At 45.4% G+C, this 18,751-nt stretch overlaps 1 protein-coding gene across 1 annotated transcript; it reads right to left on the reverse strand.

Annotated features, from left to right (window-relative positions):
* Positions 1–353: 353 nt before the first annotated feature.
* LOC132388506 (zinc finger protein 226-like) lies at positions 354–14,197 on the reverse strand. The gene is made up of 2 exons (XM_059960876.1): positions 14,047–14,197; positions 354–7,308 (listed from the first exon to the last, which is right to left on the reverse strand). The coding sequence occupies exon 2, from the start codon at positions 6,904–6,906 to the stop codon at positions 5,428–5,430; it is 1,479 nt and encodes a 492-aa protein (XP_059816859.1). The 5' UTR covers positions 6,907–7,308; positions 14,047–14,197; the 3' UTR covers positions 354–5,427.
* Positions 14,198–18,751: the final 4,554 nt, after the last annotated feature.

Raw genomic sequence — 18,751 nt, forward strand, 5'->3', positions numbered from 1 at the left:
GGTGTGTCAGTGACCCTTGCATCAGGGGACACGGGTTTCTACATCCTCCTGTGAGGTATAAATGTCCTTACATTCCTTAATTCGGATATGCTGGCATATCGGGAGTCTGAAAGGGAAAGGGAATCAGGAAGGGGCTCAGGACAGAGTTTTAACAGAAGAACATGTTCAGGGGTAAAGGGGTACAGGAGCTGTCTAATAGATCATTTTATTTATTTATTTTTTGTTTGTGTGAACTCACAGAAGGTGACTGAGGAAGAAGCTTGTTGACGGAGGATACCCAGAGGCGAGCAGGTCAGGCACAGAATCAGGAATTGAATTGAATTGACTTTGTTTCATACATTCATGAGGAGTATGTCTCCATCTAAATGTGCAAAGTGCAATCATAGTAATTTATAAGAGTTTATAATAATTAAAACAGACAATGTAATATAGAGTACATTCAAGTCAGCGTCAGTTCATCAGTCTGATGGCCTGGTGAAAGAAGCTGTCCCAGAGCCTGTTGGTCCTGGCTTTTATGCTGTTATGATGGTAGCAGCTGGAATAGAGTGACAGAGATGTTATTTCCTTTGTCACGGGTATAGACAGTCGTCTCAAGTGAGGAGTTTGTGTGGAGATGCAGCTTCCCTGGAGGTGGAGGAAAGAGGACACACCAACAGGTGGAACCAGCTGTGGGAAGACATGGTTTGTCAGGTCTGACAATGAGCTGAATGTACCGTAACCTTCAGACTGAATCAGAAAACCATTCTGAGGGTATTTGAAATGTCAGAAGCAGGGGAGATTTGATCACATATGCAGAGGGCAGGGTTTGTGTCTACAGAACCTCAGTGAGATGGATCAAGTGCAGGGTTGATAGCACAGTGTTTGGTGCGGGATTTAATCACTGATTGTGACACTGTGAGAGGGTTAGTTTTGCTGAAAGGCAGCAACATTAATGGAAGACACAGGAACTTCATCAATTGCCAGTTATTTAGCAGAAGTGACCAATCTCAATGCTACCTTGACAGAAACAGATTCTTCCAATGGTGACAAAGGGGTTCAGACTGGATTATTTTAGGTTGGAGAGGGGTGTGGAGTTTTGCAATCAATGCCTTGCGGTGCCACCATCGGTAATTTACCATGTCCGGAGTGGTGGATCAAACAGCACGGAAACAGGCCATTGCCGGCCATACCTATTCTGACCATCCACTCACTGTCTACCCTGGTCCCATTTATCAGCACTTGGTTCACAGCCGACTGTATCTCGGCAGTTTCAATGCTCATCCTCTTCGTAAATGTTGTGAAGGGACCTGCCTCCACCACCACCTCGGGCAGTGAGTTCCAGATTTCAGCTACCCTCTGAGTGAGAAATCTCCTCCTCAGATCCCTCTGAACCACTTCATCCTCTGCTTAAATCCATGCCCTCTGATCGGTGACATCTCTGTCCCAGGATCGTGGCCGATATGGGCATCAGTGAGTTCTTTCATACGGTTCAGCATGGTAAGTTGCTGTCGAAAGTCAGATCACACGGGGTCCAGGGAGAGCTGGTTAACTGGATGCACAGTTGTCTTGATGGTAGGAAGCAGAGAGTGATGGTGGGAGGCTGTTTATTGGACTCGAGGCCCGAGCCCAGTGAGGTTCCCCAGGGTTACACCCCATTGCTCTCATTATTCATTGATATTTAATTATATTTGGATTTGCATAGTTGGTTGAATTCTGTGCTCTACTTGATCTTTCATCGATCATGTTACTATTCTAAAGATTTGCTAAGTATTCTTGTAGGAAAAGATATCTCAGGGTTTTATGTGGTATCTGACTATATAAAAGTTATGTACTCTGATAATAAAATTTACTTTGAACATCAACCATTGCTACTTGTCATCTGGATCAGTAATCTGGTTAAGAATATATAGGATATGGAGAGTAGCTTTGCAGCAAGTTAAAACGATTAATTTTTCTCAAAAAATATTAAGTATAAACACTCCGCTCTGTTTCCCTCTCCACATTCAACCACCCCTCCCTTTACTGTCTTCCCTCTCTGCCCCGTCCACTCTCCCATCCTGACATTTCACATAAGTTCCGTGTGAAAGTGAATTATTTTCAGGGAATCTGAAGGGGAATTCTTCACTTTGGTGAAGAGGTTGGTGAGAGTGTGGAATGAGCTGCCAGTGGAAGTGGAGGATGTGGGTTTGATTTAGACACTAAAGAGGGATTTGGGTGAGGACGTGGGTGGGAGGTGTATGGAGGCTCTGATGCAGGTAGCTGGAAATGGGCAGTAACAACAAAAACAGGTCAGCATTGACTAGAAGGGCTGATAGGCCTGTTTCATTGCTGCTTGGCTCTGTGATTCTAATAATTTTGTGGTTTGTAATTTCCACAGTTAGTACATTGCTACTAATGTCTGAACCCAGAAATTTGCCCAAACAAGAATTGAAAGACTCTTAGCTGGCTACAAAAAGTGTCTGCAAGCTGTGATACTTGCCAAAGGGGGTGCTACTGAAAATGTAGGGCGCCCAAACATTTGCTTCTGGCCCTTTTCCTTTTTTTGTTATTTTGAAACTGTAATAGATTGAAATAAAAATGTAATCTTGCTTAAATATTAAAGAAATGTGTCATCTCTAACTTTACGCCTTTTGGAAATCAGGTCGTCTTTTACTCGCTGATCTATTCACACTAGCAGAACTTTTGACAGGGGGTCAAAAGCAAGGAAAATCATTGGGAAAATCAGATCGCTACTGGAAGAGTGGATTGGGAAAATCAGTTCTGCACTGGATCTCAAGAAAGAGAATTTCTAGAATGTCTACGAGATGGCTTTTTAGAACAGCTTGTTGTTGAGCCCACTAGGGGATCGGCTGTACTGGATTGGGTATTGTGTGATGAAACAGAGGTAATTAGAGAGATGGAAGTGAAGGAACCCTTAGTGATGACAACATGATTGAGTACACTGTGAAATTTGAGAAAGAGAAGCCAAAATCAGATGTGTCAGTATTTCAGTGGAGTAAAGGAAATTACAGTAGCATGAGAGAGGAACTGGCCAAGGTTGACTGGAAAGGGACACTAGCAGGGAGGACGGCAGAGCAGCAACGGCTGGAGTTTATGCGAGAAGTGAGTAAAGTGCAAGACAGATATATTCCAAAGAAAACTAAGTTTTCGAATGGATAAAGGATGTAACCGTGGCTGACAAGAGAAGTCAAAGCCAAAGTAAAAGCAAAGCATAGGGCATACAAGGAAGCAAAACTTAGTGTGAAGACAGAGGATTGGGAAGTTTTTTTAAAAACTTACGAAAGAAAAGTATGGTCATTAATAGAGAAAAGAAGAACTATGAAAGAAAGATAGCAAATAATATCAAAAAGGATACTAAAATCTTTTTCAAGTATATAAGGAGTAAAAACAGGTGAGGTAGATATAGGACCGAAAGAAAATGATGTTGGAGAAATTGTAAATGGAGATAAGGATATGGCGGAGGAACTGAACTGACTCCATGTGTGTATATGCAATTATGATAAGAAATACAGACCTTAAAACTTAAATGACAAGCTGGCTCAGAAAAATAAATCATCACTCTGGAAGCAAACATTAACCAGTGAAATGTGTATGACCCTCCATGGGAGACATCCCAATGAGCTGAGCAGACGAGATGGTGACAAGGAAGCATCGAGCACCTGACTGAGAGTTGGAGACTTCTTCCCAGAAACAGAGGAGTTCCTTGCGGAAATACAGGACGAGGTGGGTAACAAAAGTAAAACAAATCGAAACTTCATGAAATACAAACAAACAAGGCAGTAAGTGCAGAAAAGGCCAAGAGAAACCAGACACAGTCCAACACTTTCTAGGATCCTGCATGAGTTTAACTCAATCTGATTACTTACGCTGGTACAATCAAGTGGAAAATATCATTCACCAAAATCTTGCTTTAAAATACAAACTCATGAATGCCCTCCATCACCTCATGAAAACACCATAAATTTAAGCCTGATCCAGTTTTAGAGCCAAAATCTTGCAAATTATATGATCATCAATACATTATTTCAGATAGGTCAATCCATCTGGTTATAATATTACAGGATAAACAAGCAGGAACAACTCCCCCAATAGATAAAACCATTCCTAACACTCATGTTCCTCAACCAGTGGAACACCTCACCACAGGTAGTGTTTGTGTCGTCAGTCAGATAACCTAATTACTTTCTCTGTCAATCTGCTTCCAAATGTCATTCGTTGACATGCCCTGTTGCTGAATCCCCTCTCCTCATCGTACGTTCTTACCCCGAACATCGTCCAGGGCCCCAAACTCTGCTCTGTGCAGACCTGCCTCTGGTTTCTGACCCAGCTTCGTTGAAAATCCAATTGATGACTTCCCACTCTGCTTTCAGTCTTTAGAGGACAGTGGTGTTCGCTAACAACATTTTAGAAGTGGGGAAAGTGACCCATAATGTGGACATGAGTCGTGATTAAGGAGGTTAACTCCCAATGTCATTCTTCCTCAGCCCAGAGATTAGAGGGGCAAAGAACATCTCAGACAGATGCGCAGTCAGCTCGACTTCTTCAGTCTGCAGGAAATTCAAGGGAAACATATTCACCCACAGAGTGATGACTATTTGGACCTCATCCCAGGGAGAGTGAGAGGTGAACATCAGGGGAGGATTTGAAAGATCTGTTGTGGAACAGAATCACTGGCAGGGTTCAGCCGGCCTGAGTTGACTCTCTACTGTACTCTAGGTGTGTTATAAATTCACTAAGTAACAGAGACAGTGCTTAAGATAGAACTGATTCATTTGTCACAGATCTAGTCCCATTAAAGGTGAATATGCAGCAGAAGAAACTCCTCCCATGCCCAGTGACCAGGGTGCAGAACTGGGTGTGGTGAGCAGCAGCAATAATTGCAGAGTTCAACACTTACAATCACTCTCAAAATAGCATTCAGCAATGGTGATGGACAAATATCCAGCATGAAGCTTATTGAAACTTTCTCCCCTGTGTGAATCCGGTAGTGTGTTGTAAGTGTAACACACTGTAAGGTTTCACTGCTAATGTAATGACCTCTCTGTAATGTTTCACTGCTGAGGTAGTGGTTTCTCTGCAGCAGCAATGTTTAGGATACAAATAGAGATAACAGGGTTTTGGAGTGCTGCGCTATCCAATGACAGAAATGTTCTTTCTTGTGAGTCTGAATGAGAGAATTTCATGGGCTTTTGCTGTGGAGAGATGAGAAGCCACAAATGGGGAGAGTGGGCCCTTTTTTTTACTTTACTAACCCTATAGTCAAAGTAAGAATTATGAATCACATCTTGTGTACTGTTTGTTATTTTGGGGTATTGATTTGTAACAGGGGACGCGGCGCAGCATCCACACACATTTGGCCGAGCTAGGGGGCTATCACCCCCTATATTAAGCTGCTAGCCGGAGTGAGAGTTACATAAGGTTAGATGACTGAGTGAATACATTCCCACATTAACAGGAGGTTAACGGCCTCTCTCCAGTGTGAACTGACTGGTGTGTCAGTAGGCGAGATGACCGAGTGAATCCCTTCCCACAGTCTGAGCAGGTGAATGGCCTCTCACCTGTGTGAATTCGCTCATGTACCTTCAATTGAGATGATTGAGTGAATCCCTTCCCACAGAATATGCAGGTGAACGGCCTCTCCCCAGTGTGAACTGACTGGTGTGCTTGTAGGCCAGCTAACTGTGTGAATCCCTTCCCACAGTCTGAGCAGGTGAATGGCCTCTCCCCAGTGTGTACTCGCTGATGTACCTTCAATTGAGATGACCGAGTGAATCCCTTCCCACAGTCTGAGCAGTTGAATGGCCTCTCCCCAGTGTGAACTAAATGGTGTGCTTGTAGAGTAGCTAACTGTGTGAATCCCTTCCCACAGTCTGAGCAAGTGAACGGCCTCTCCCCAGTGTGAACTCGCTGATGGACCTTCAGTTGAGATGACGAAGTGAATCCCTTCCCACAGTCCAAGCAGGTGAATGGCCTCTCCCCAGTGAGAACTCGCTGATGTACCTTCAGTTGAGATGACCGAGTGAATCCCTTCCCACAGTCTGAGCAGGTGAATGGCCACTCTCCAGTGTGAACTGACTGGTGTGTCAGTAGGCAAGATGATAGAGTGAATCCCTTCCCACAGACTGAGCAGGTGAATGGCCTCTCGCCAGTGTGAACTGAATGGTGTGCTTGCAGGCTAGATAACTGTGTGAATCCCTTACCACAGTCTGAGCAGTTGAACGGCCTCTCGCCAGTGTGAACTGACTGGTGTGCTTGCAGGCCAGATAACTGTGTGAATCCCTTCCCACAGTCTGAGCAGGTGAACGGCCTCTCCCCAGAGTGAACTCGCTGATGTACCTTCAGTTGAGATGACAAAGTGAATCCCTTCCCACAGTTTGAGCAGATGAATGGCCTCTCTCCAGAGTGAACTGACTGATGTACCTTCAGTTGAGATGACCGAATGAACCCCTTCCCACATTCTAAGCAGTTGAACGGCCACTCTCCAGTGTGAACTGACTGGTGTGCTTGCAGGTTAGCTAACTGTGTGAATCCCTTCCCACAGTCTGAGCAGGTGAATGGCCTCTCCCCAGTGTGAACTCGCTGATGTACTTTCAGTTTAGATGATGAATTGAATCCCTTCCCACAGTCTGAGCAAGTGAACGGCCTCTCCCCAGTGTGAACTCGCTGGTGTGCTTGTAGGTTAGCTAACTGTGTGAATCCCTTCCCACAGTCTGAGCAGTTGAACGGCCTCTCCCCAGTGTGAACAGACTGGTGTGCTTGTAGGCCAGCTAATTGTGTGAATCCCTTCCCACAGTCTGAGCAGGTGAATGGCCTCTCTCCAGTGTGAATTCGCTGATGTATCTTCAGTTGGGATGAGTAGGTGAATCCCTTCCCACAGTCTGAGCAGGTGAGCGGCCTCTCCTCAGTGTGAACTCGCTGGTGAGCCATGAAGTCAGATGACCGAGTGAATCCTTCCCCACAAATTCAGCAGATGACCAGCCTCTGCCCAGTGTGAACTGACTGGTGTGTCCACAGGTGGGAAGACGACTGAATCCCTTCTCACTCACAGAACAGGTGAATGGCCTTGTCCAGTGTGAACTTGCTGATGTACATTCAGTTGAGAAGACCCACTGAATCCATTCTCACAGTCTGAGCAAATGAACGGCCTCTCCCCGTGTAAAATTTCCGCTTTGCCAGTCGGTCAGATGACCAAGTGAATCCCTCCCCACAGCCTGAGCAGGAAGGATGATCGAGTGAATCCCTTGCTCCACTTCTTAAATATCTGGACAGAGACAGCAAAATTGGCATGTTGTGTTCGAAATTCCCGTAGATAAATTCCTTGTTTTTAGCCTGTAAAAAGATTTACAAAATCCATCAATGTGTGTGGGGCAACTTTTCATATGAGATCACTTGAGTTGTCACGGTGTGATCTGGCAACACACTCTTACAGTGAAGGTCAACCCAAGTTGGAGAGAGAAATCATCTTCTAACTGGGCACAGTGCTGGTATCTGGAATGACCATCAAACTCTCTGATGCTCTTCCTGTCTCTTTAAGAATGGGGCATCTCTCCCATCTCCAATCTGTGACCTGGCTCAGTTTGACTCTCGCCATTGGTATTGCTCCCTGTTCCTGCTGAGCAGCACGGGCTCCTGGCCCCACTGTAACTGAAATACTCTCACACAAATAGCCTGCAGTGTGTTCCACGCACCCACCACTCTCTGGGTAAAAATCTTACCCCTGACATCCTCTCGGTATCTATTTCTAAGCACCATAAAACTATGCCCCTTCGTGTTAGCCATTTCAGCCCTGGGAATAAACCTCTGCCTATCCACATGATCAATGCCCTTCATCATCCTATACACGTAAAAAAGGCTCTAAACATAAACAAGGACATTATACATAGCTTTGGGAAATTGTCAGAAGTATACACGATTATGAGGGTATAGATAGGGTAAATGCAAGCAGCTTTTTCCACTGAGGTTGGGTGGGATGGCAACCAGAGGTCATGGGTAAGTGGGGAAGGTGAAAATTTAATGGGAACATATGGAAAAGCTCTTTACTGAAATGGTCGTGAGTGTGCAATGACATGTCAGCACGTGGTGAATACGAGCTCGGTTTCACCATTTCAAAGAGGTTTTGATGGAAGCCTGGATGGTAGGTGTATGGAGGGTGATGGTTTCGGTGCAGTTAGTTGCAATAGACAGCTTAAATGTTTTTTTGGCATTGACTAGATGGGCTAAATGGCCTGTTTCCATTTTGAACGTCTCCATTATTCTATGACAGAGAAGCTGGACAAACTTGTTTGGAAGGGAAAAGGTTGGTGTGACAACTGAGCAGCAATGGCTGGAGTTTCTGGGAGCAATTCGGCAGCTGAGTGATCGACATATCCCAAAGAAGTGAAAGCATTGGAAACCAGGAGGACACAACCATAGTTGAATTGAGAAGCTAAAGCCAACATAAAAGCCAAAGAGAGGGCAAACAAAAGAGCAAAATCTATTGGGAAGCTAGAAACCAACAGAAGACAATGAAAATGTTCAGATGAGCTCAGGGCATGGATGATGATTAATGAGTCTTGGTAGCACCCAAAGTCTGAGGCATTTAAAGGAACAAAATATCCGGGGCTTCAATATAGCCAGAAAGCCAAGATTCCCTGCACCAGTTACGTTTCAACTGTTACATTGTTAGGCACATACAAACACCATATCCTCAAAATTGCACTTCTGAAGGCCTCCCACTTACAAAGTACTCCTTTGTCAGTAAACAGCTTGTCCCAATCCACACTTGTCAGATCCTTTCTGATACCATCAAAATTGACCTTTATCCAATAAAGAATCTCAACCCATGGTCCAGACCTCTCTTTTTTCATCTTTATTTTGAATTTCATGGCATTATGATCACTAACTTCTGTCACCAGCCCTGATCATTGCTGAACAGCTTATTGCACACTTCTACATCAGGAATTTTACGTACCAATTAAGGGCACATTTGACAAACTCTACCCCATCTAATCCTTTTACAGTATGTGAGTCCCAGTCAATATATGGAAAGTTAAAATCGCTTACAATCTCAACCTTTGTTTCTTGGCATGGTCCGTGATCGCTCTGCAAATTTGTTCCTCTAAATCCCTCCACCTGTTGGGTGAAACCAAGTCCCTATAATGGCTACAATATCATAATTCCCTGTCCTGAGCTCATCTGGCTTTCCTACAATGCTTCTTGCATTGTGATATACACAGCTCAGCACATTCATCGCACCATACTCAACCATTTGATTGCTGACTCTGTCTGAGGTCTGAACAATATCTGACTGGTATCAAGAAAACAAACTCTCCCTCATTATCACAAAAACAAAGGAGCTGATTGTGGAGGACAGGAGTAGTGGAGACACAGATAAGGGCATCACCCTGGGACTAGAGACCAACCGACAGCTTCTCCAGTTTCTGAATCCCCAGTGGTGGGCACTTAATCTGGACTCCACCGCGTTTGAACCCCTTCCTTCAGCGGCTGACCCTCATGTGACTCTGTGCTATGACCCTATGGGGTGCTCATTGAGGAAAGCCAATATTATGCACCCCTCGAGCGAGAGAAGTTCCCAGTCATGGTGATTGGACAGGATTAAGGAAAAGAGGGCAGCACTTTACTGGCCGAAGTTCCGGATTTCCTTTTGTGACAGACAGGACTGGTGGCTCCCCGTACCATCGTTAGGGTTTGCCCTGGGTTCAAGTCAAAGAGCCCAGAGTTCCTTGCCTTCACCCTGAGGAAACAAGCCTCCAGCAGCGAGGGAGACTGGCAAGACTTGGCCGTGGGCCAACTCCGATACTGGAAGGACTTTGAGGTGAAGACAGGACATCTGGTAAGACTCTCTTTTAATATTGACTGAACCCAAGACATTGCACACAATCTCTGCTCAATTTCAGACAAAATGAAGTTGACTGCACCAACTGCCCCCCATACAGATCACCATGAAAGGAGGACAGACTCTCCCATCCATTCCGCAATACCCCCTCTAGCCTGAGGAAACTTTTTATGAGGATGGAAGCTCTTTTGTGGATCCAGCAGGGAAACGATGCAATAGTGACGGACAGTGAAGTAATTGAACAGGCCTCTTTTGAAGCAGCTGTCTCTGCCCAGAAGGCTGAGCTGTTTGCTCTGACTCGTGCCTGTATCCCAGCAACAGACTAAAGTGGGAACGTTTACACAGACTCCCGTTATGCATTTGGGATTGTACATGACTACGGGGCTCTCTGGGAACATGGGGATTCCTGTCTTCCTCTGGCCACCCCCATTAGTAATGCCACCTTTGTAAACAACTTACACACCGCTCTACAGCTACCTCGAGCTTTGGCTGTTATTAAATGAGCGGCCCACACCTGCATGTCTGACTAGGTCACTAAATGCAATGCTTTAGCGGAAGAGACAGCGAAAAGTGCGGCACAATCCTAGTAGTTGTAGTCTCCTCGGGTTCCCATCAGGCAACCCTCTGTGACTTAAGCAGAACACGTTGCCAGACATGCGGGAGGTACATTCTTTTCATGGGGACATCTCTGAGGAGGAGCGCAAATTGTGGTCCCAGATGGGGTGCCAGAAAGAACCAACCTAGCTTTTTGGATTACTCCAAAGGGACAGGTTTGTGTTCCTATACAGTTTTTACCAATATTGGTCGATCATATACATGATTTGACACACCTGGGAAAGGAGGAAATGGTTGGAAACCTGTACCCTGCACATCGGGTATGACACCCTTGCCAGGTGGATCTTTTTCATGTCTACAAGTGGATTTTATTGAATTGCCTAGAGTACATTGCTATAGATACTGCTTAGTTATTATAGATGTGTTTAGTAGATGCATTGAAGCTATTCCAATTACCAATAATACTGCTATGTCTGTTGTGAAGATATTATTATGGGAAATAATTCCCAAGTAAGGCCTGCCAGAGATGCTCTCTCACAATGGCCCACACTTTGTGGTGAAATTAAACAAAGGGGTACTAAACGAACTAGCTATCAAGCAACAATTCCACTGTGTACACCACACACAGGCTGCTGGCATAGTGGAAAGAGCCAATAGCACTCTGAAGAGTAAAGTGGCCAGACTAACAGTGGAGACTGGACTCACTTGTTTGAAGGTACGACCATTAGCCTGATTCCACATGAGGGTTACCCCACTGGGGAAAACAGGGTTATCACCAGCTGAAATCATTCATGGACGGCCCATGAAGACACCCTGGGGACTAAGACTTTGTGTGCCATTGTTCCCAGAAGTCTACCAGCAAAATTGGATATGCATACCCGAAGGGAAGAGATTGGGAAATATGTATGCCTACTAACCAAACCTTTCCAAGAATTACATTCACAGGTACAACAGGCTTACAAGGAAGAGAACTACCCCACAGAGAGAATGACTATCCCACCACAAAACATGGGAATTTTGTCCTAATCAAGAACTGGGATTGAGGAAAACTCTGACCTCAGTGGAGAGGACCATATCAGGTGTTACTGACCACTCCCACGGCTGTGAAACCGAAGGGGCAATCTCGATGGACACATTGAATGGACTGAAAATGTGTTACAGAAGGAACTGAGTAGAAGGGCTCTCTCGGACTGAAGGAAAATGTATTCGTTGATAGTGGTCTTTGTGTTTTGCCTTATTGCTCAAACAATATTTGTGGCCCCATGTCACCACCTTTCTGTCTCTCTGTCAGACCTCTGCCAAACAGGTAGAACTAGGGGCCTGCTGGGTTTGTGCTGAAATTCCACAGCATGGTAAAACTGAGGTTCCAATGTCAGTAATCCTGCTCAATCAGAGTGAGGAACTCTAAGCCTGGGATTTCTCAAATAACACCCGGGGAAGTGAGGTGAGGAACTGCGGTCCAGTCAGAGATGACAGTGGCTGTCAGTGTTTTGAGGGATGGTATCTCAAGTTCCCATCAAATGGAACTTCCTACATTGGGAAACATGAGTCCTGGTCTTAGTTGCAGCTGCCCAGCAGCAGAGAGAAATAACAGATTGAGTGCTTTTGGATGATCGCTTTTCTCACCTATGGAGTAGCCAGGAATTCACGAGAGACAATCAATTTACCTACAGCTCTTGAGGAGCTGGCCACAACACTGCAGGGGCCCTGACAGAAACACAGTCCCAAGTAACAGAAATATCTACTGAAATGATTGCAATCTGGCAAACAGTCCTACAAAATTGTAAGGCTTTAGACTTTATCCCAGCTGAGAAAGGGGGAACCTGTGCTATTATTGACACAGAATGCTGCACCTATATCCCTGATGAATCTACTAACATTACATCCCTCTCCAAGCACACTGCCAAGGTGATTGATAGCATCTAGATAGAAAGTAGGGCATGATTTACATCGGTTCACTGAAGGATCGAAGTGGTGGTCTTTGAAGGTCTGTTCATTAATACATGGAGCAGGATATTGTATTATGACCTAATAGTTGTCCATATCATTGTTATAAATACTGTTGTACACTGTTTTTTCCCACTGATAAGTCAATGTTGTACTCATTTGCTTTCGCTGCAAAAAAAAATCACTGCTTTGTTGATCATGTAATGATCAAAAGGAGGGAATGATAAAATGTGTAAAAGGGTTAACACTTTGTTAAAAAAATAGCAACCTGTTTTTCTGAAAGAAACTGCTGATAATCAACAGATGTGCTAAGCCATGCTGAGCCATATTTCTTCTTGCAGGTAGCTAGCTAGGGTTTCAGGATGATTATCTCCTTGCACATTCACATCTAGAGATAGGACAGCTTCAGTCTGTTTTGTGTGTGTAAGCCATTATGACTGTTTTGTACTCTGTCTTTAGGGGCTCCAGCTTGTCATGTAGTAAATAACTTTGGCTCCAACATGTCTTGTGTGGAGGGTATCTGGATGGATATATCTGTGGTGTAAGGGGTATTGTTAGTCAGTTAGTGGATTGGGCGGGAACAGTCATCGACTGTGCCTGTTTGAGCGACTAACTGAGTAAGCCCGATGCTTCAAATAGAGTTTGTACTTATACAGTCTCTCAGTGACTTGATCCAGATTCGACTTCCACAGAATGGGAGTAGTTTCAAAGGGCTGGGCTGCTGGAAGCACATCACCAGACCTGGAGTGATTGCAAACGGGTCTGACAGAGGCATAATTGGTACTTCTGGGCATGTTCAGTCTCACTCCAGCTATTTCCAACCTTCCACTGTACAGGTATGTAATGTCTAAAGAACAGTGTTTCAGTAAATGAGACTCACCAAACTTTCTCCTGACTGAACCACTGTCCCACACACGCCACAAAACGATATGGGATAAGAAGGAGCCATCATTCAATCATGGTAAGACATAAGACACAGGAACAGAATTAGATGATTCGATCCATCTGGTCTGCCCACCATTCAACCATGGTTGATTTTTATTTCAACACCATATTCTTGCCTTCCTCCTGTAACCCTGTAGCTACTTAACAATCTTTAGTGTATTAATCTCCCTCATAAATATACCCGAACGGCAGCCTCAACCAAACTGTGCGGCAACAGATTCCACACTTCAGACACCTTTTGGCCGAAAGATTTTTCTCAGCTGAATTTTAACAGGAGGCATTTTTATTCTGAGACGGTGCTGTCAGATTACAGACTCTCCGTCTAATGGAAAGATCCTCTCCATGTACACTGTATCCAGGCTTTTTAGCATTCGGAATGTTTACTTAATCATACATCGCCCTCACAACCCCCCACCGTCCCTCTGAACTCCATCGAGCACAGGTCCGGAGACATCAAATGCTCCTCATAAATGAAGCCGATCGTTCCTGATATTATTCATGTTAACCTTGTTATCAACACTCCACTTGATCCTCCGTCACAAAGCGGAGGGCGGGGCGGATCTGCGGCACGCAGCCTCACGTGACCTGTTGGTTGGTCTTCCATTTCAACTCTGCGGAAATAGACAGCCTGGGCTCCTGGTTTGGATCGTTCAATGCAGATTAAATGAAGTCGACACATTTTTGCCGAGCCCATATAACTGGAAAATAGATGAGTAACTGGCCCTCAGTTCGGGGCTGACGGACAACATCGGACCTCCCTGCTCGGGATCGGTCTCAATACTCACCAATAGGAAAGTGATATCTTCAGCCCGGAGACAGTAATCCAGAGCCCCGGCTCCCCGATATACGAGACGAGAAGCCTTTCTCGATCCCGCAGACTTCAGCACCGAGCGTTAAGGAATACACCGCACACCCGGAGACAGTGAGCATGCGCGAAGTGTGGTACGTCATCAGGAGGGCGGGGCCTCAGAAACGGCTGCGCGATGTTGCCCACCTACGGTTTAATTGGGGGGGGGGGTAAACTGCATCACGTGACCGGTTTTGGTCTCCCACCCCAGAGATCCAGTTACCCGCTACTCTGTGGAAAGAAGCAAACTTGCCGCTCACATCTACTCTCACCTTAAATGTGTTAGACATTTCAACCCCCAGGAGAAATATATCGTCTGTCCACTCTGTCTATTCCTCTCGTAATCTTATAAACGTCCATCCAGTCTCATCCAAGCCTGCGCCGCTCTGGAGAAAACAACACAAGTTTGTCCAACCAGGTCGGGCTGCATCCGTCGAAACGAGCCGTCAACGTTTCGGGCCGAGACCCTTCGTCAGTCCTGAATTCCTCCAGCGTGTGTGTACGTGTTGATTTGACCACAGCATCAGCAGTGTACTTTGTGTTCGTCCAATCTCTCGTTATAGCTAATCCAGGCAGTGTCCTGGTAAAACTCTTCCCCGTCCTCTCCAAAGCCCCGACATCCTTCCGAGAATGGGGGCGACCAGAACTATATGAAACACTCTAGATGTGGTCTAACTAGTTTCATAAAGCTGTGTTACGAACTGTGACGTTTTAGAAACGAACCAGCAGCAACAGATTTCACACTGGAGTCTGCTTTTGATGGTTAAAACACTCTGTTTATTAGTATTTACTTACAACATAGTAACTTAACGAAAGTTAGCAGTGTTAAGTGGATATATGTGTAAATATAATTCCCCAGACTATCGAGCCTGAGGAAACAAAGCTTAGAGTCTTGAGATGGTAAAGAAGGAAAGTTCAGAAATCCACGGAATAAATGATGGGAGAGAGATATTTGTGATCCGGAGTGAAATGTAGAGAAAAGGCGGTTACTTCAAAATAACCGTCGACGAAGTTCTTATCCGTTGAATCCGTCCACATACGAGTTATCAGCGAAAGTGACCTGTCACAGGAATACCGCGTTCCCGGGGTTACCACACAACACACCCAGGCAAGGGTTAACACAAGATATTCCACTATGGATTATACGAAGTGACAGCCACACACATTCGTTGTGGTTCCGTGAACCGATGATCAACCCACTCTTGTGGGCATAGGAGAGTTCCAAGCCTCAGCTGCAACTAACTGAAGCAATCAGCTTTTCCAGTCTCTCTCTCTCTTTAGACTGGCCGACTGCCTGTCTGCAGATCTCTGTCTCTCTCTCTCTCTTACTATTCAGTCCACAATCAGCGCTGTCAGCCTGTGACTGACGTCATAGTCCCGCCTCCTCACGCCGGCGCTCTTAAAGAAACAGTCACAGTACGACCGCAGGCTCGTAACAGCCGCAACACAACTTCCCGACTTTTGAACTCAATGCTTCAACAAATAAAGAAAACCATGCCATTTGCCATCTTAACCACCTGATCAATCTGTGCAGTCTCTTTCAGGGAGCGATGAACTTGGAGTCTAAGATCCCCCTGATCATCACCACTGTTCAGGGTTTTGCATTTAACAGTGTACTGTCGCATACATTCGACCTACCGAGCTGCCAAGATGATCATCACTAATCAAATCTCACTGAGATTTCTCAGGTCCTGTTGAATTTATTGCCAAGTGCACAAGTACGGGAAGGTAGAGGTACAGAGAAACACTGACTTGTGGCAGCATCACAGGCAAGTACTTTCAGATAACACACGGAACACAAATGATATGATTCTCTGTCAGTAACAATCCATAAACATATTTTATGTCATCAACAATATATAAAATACATTGCGTCATGATCACTATTAAAATGTGCATTTTGTGTCAATAACAGACTTGGAAATGTTGAATACGGTCCCTGTCTCCATTCCTCCTGTAATCCACAACCAGTTCCTGTGTTTTTGTCACAATGAGGGAGAGGTTGTTTTCTTGACACCACTGTGTCGGGGTGATGACTTCTTCTCTGCAGGCTGGCTCGTTATTGTTTGCGATTCGGCCGATCAATGGAGTGTCGTCAGCAAATTTAATTAGCAGATTGGAACCCGCCACTGCAGCCCCACAGTGCACTATGTACTGATTGCAAAGCTACGAAATTGCATGTGAATAGCCTCCCCTCCCCCAACTCCACGCTTTCTGCGTCACCAGTAGACTGGGACATCTCACATCTCGCTGCCTCCGCCAGGACATTAAACTGTGAACAACTGTGGTCAGGGACTGATCTCTGGGGTACTCCAAACGCGACCTCCTTCCAGTCTGAAAACGACCCGCTCATCCAGACACACACTACCGGCAGTTTATCAATCTCCAACGAAAAAGCCTAATCACCTACTCCTGAGGGTCAATACCATTGCTGACTCTGAGCTTACCACCGTCAAATGCCGGGAGGGACATAATAATCAGAAAGTCTCTAGTCACAGCCGTGTGAATAAAATGTGATCTCAGTGGGTGTGTGGCGCATGCTCAGAATGCGAAGGAGACAGACAAACTGAGCCAAGTCACAGACTGATGAAGGGGAGGAATGATCCATTTTGATACAAAGAGGGAGGCAGAGAGTTTGATATTGTGCCTGATGCCGGAACTGTGGCCAGTTAGAAGATGAAGTCTTGTCCCCCCAAATTGTTTTGAGTTGTGACAGTGTTTTTCTCAGAAGGCACCATGGAAACTAAATAATCTGAGTGGAAATGTTGTCCTTCACCCACTGACGTGGTTTGTAAAACTTTTAACAGTGTAGAAAATACAAAGGATTTGTGTATGCGAATCACAAACACAACAGCACGTTAGTTCCGCTGTATCTGTCAGTTCAACAGCGCTTGAATGCCGCCTGTTCTTGAATGTGGAGGCGGAGATGCTGGAGAAGACAGCGCCCCATTCGCTACAAGGAGAGCCTGAACACGTGTCCATATCCATGATCTGATTGGATACATCGCCATGACGTCATAGCACTGTGACGTCATTTACTGGCTCTCATTTTGGAAGGGATTCAGTCGGCCATCGCAGATACACCAACAGCTTCGCACTGGGAAGCGGCCGTTCACCTGCTCCGTGTGTGTGAAGAGACTCATTCAGTTAACCCACCTTGTGATGCTCCGGTGAGTTCACAATAAATAGAGGCCACATTTCTGTCCGGAGTGAGCAAAGAGTTTTACTCAATCATCCCAGCTGCAGCAACACCAGCAACTTCACATCAGGGAGGAAGTTCAAATCAGCTCCGTGTTAAATGTTTAACCATCACGGTGACTGAAGGCAGCTGCAGGTTCATGAGGGACTGTTACTGTCAGATTCTGCAGTTATTGCGGCTGCTCATCGCACCCAGGACTGAACCCTGGTCACTGAGCATTGGAGGAGTCCGTTCTGCTGATGTTAGCCTTAAACTAGACTGGTGTTTAATATTGTGGATCTGTGAAAGATAAATCAGTTCTGTATCAAATCTCGTGTCTCGCTTGAGAGGCCACTCAGCCCAGCTGGTCCCTGCCCATGTTTCTGTTCCATATCAGTATATGAAAATCTATCCCTGCCGTTCCCCTCTCACCCTCCCTGAGATGACAGGTTGCAACTAGTCACCACTCCGTGGGATAGGAGATTTCCCTTGAATGTCATAGAATCACAGAAATCTACAACATATTATCGATACTTTGTCCCACAATGTTGTACCGACCATGTAACTTACTCTAGAAATTGCTTAGAATTACCCTACCGCATAGTCATCTATTTTCCTAAGCTCCATGTACCTATCCAAGAGTCTCTTAACAGACCCTTTGTATCCGCCTCTACTACCGTCACTGGCGGTGCATTCCACACACACGCCACTCTTTGTTTAAAAAACTTAGCTCTGTCATGTCCTCTGTACCTACTTCCAAGCAGCTTAAACCTATTCGCCCTCGTGTTAGCCGTTTCTGCCCTGGGAAAAAGCCTCTGGCTATCCGCGGTACCAATGCCTCTCATCATCTTATACACCTGCATGAATTTCCTGCATGATTTTCTCCGGGCTGAACAAGACGACGATGTGGTTGTGACGTTGTTCAGGGCTCCGGACGAAGTTGGTTAAACTCCTTCTTCCCTGCTCTTTTCAATGTTTTGGGCCATTTTCACCAATTTTAAAGGACTATGCCTCAGTCAGCTGGGTTGTTGCAATTGTTACATACCAGCAGCAATAGATCACTAACGGAGTCTGGTTTCGATGTTAAAACAATTATCTTTATTAGTATTGTGACGGGGTCCTGAATTACCCCTATGAACTGTGATTTTGAAAAGAGAGAGGGTGTTGTTCAATACCGAACACCTTGTTGAAGAGAGGGAGGGAGAGAGAGAGAGAGAGCGAGAGAGAGAGAGAGAGAGAGAGAGAGAGAGAGAGAGAGAGAGAGAGAGAGAGAGAGAGAGAGAGAGTGTGAGAGAGCGAGATTGAGAGAGAGAGAGAGAGAGAGAGAGAGAGAGAGAGAGAGAGAGAGACTGCTCGGAGATGGTGTGATGGTTTCTCTGCAAGCTTGTTTACAGTTTTACCAGGACACTGTCAGCTTCTGTGTTCTTACAGAGAGAGAAGGGAGGAACTGTTTGATGGACAGCTG

This window comes from Hypanus sabinus, unplaced genomic scaffold (genome assembly GCF_030144855.1).
Source record: "Hypanus sabinus isolate sHypSab1 unplaced genomic scaffold, sHypSab1.hap1 scaffold_336, whole genome shotgun sequence".
Lineage (NCBI taxonomy): Eukaryota > Metazoa > Chordata > Chondrichthyes > Myliobatiformes > Dasyatidae > Hypanus > Hypanus sabinus.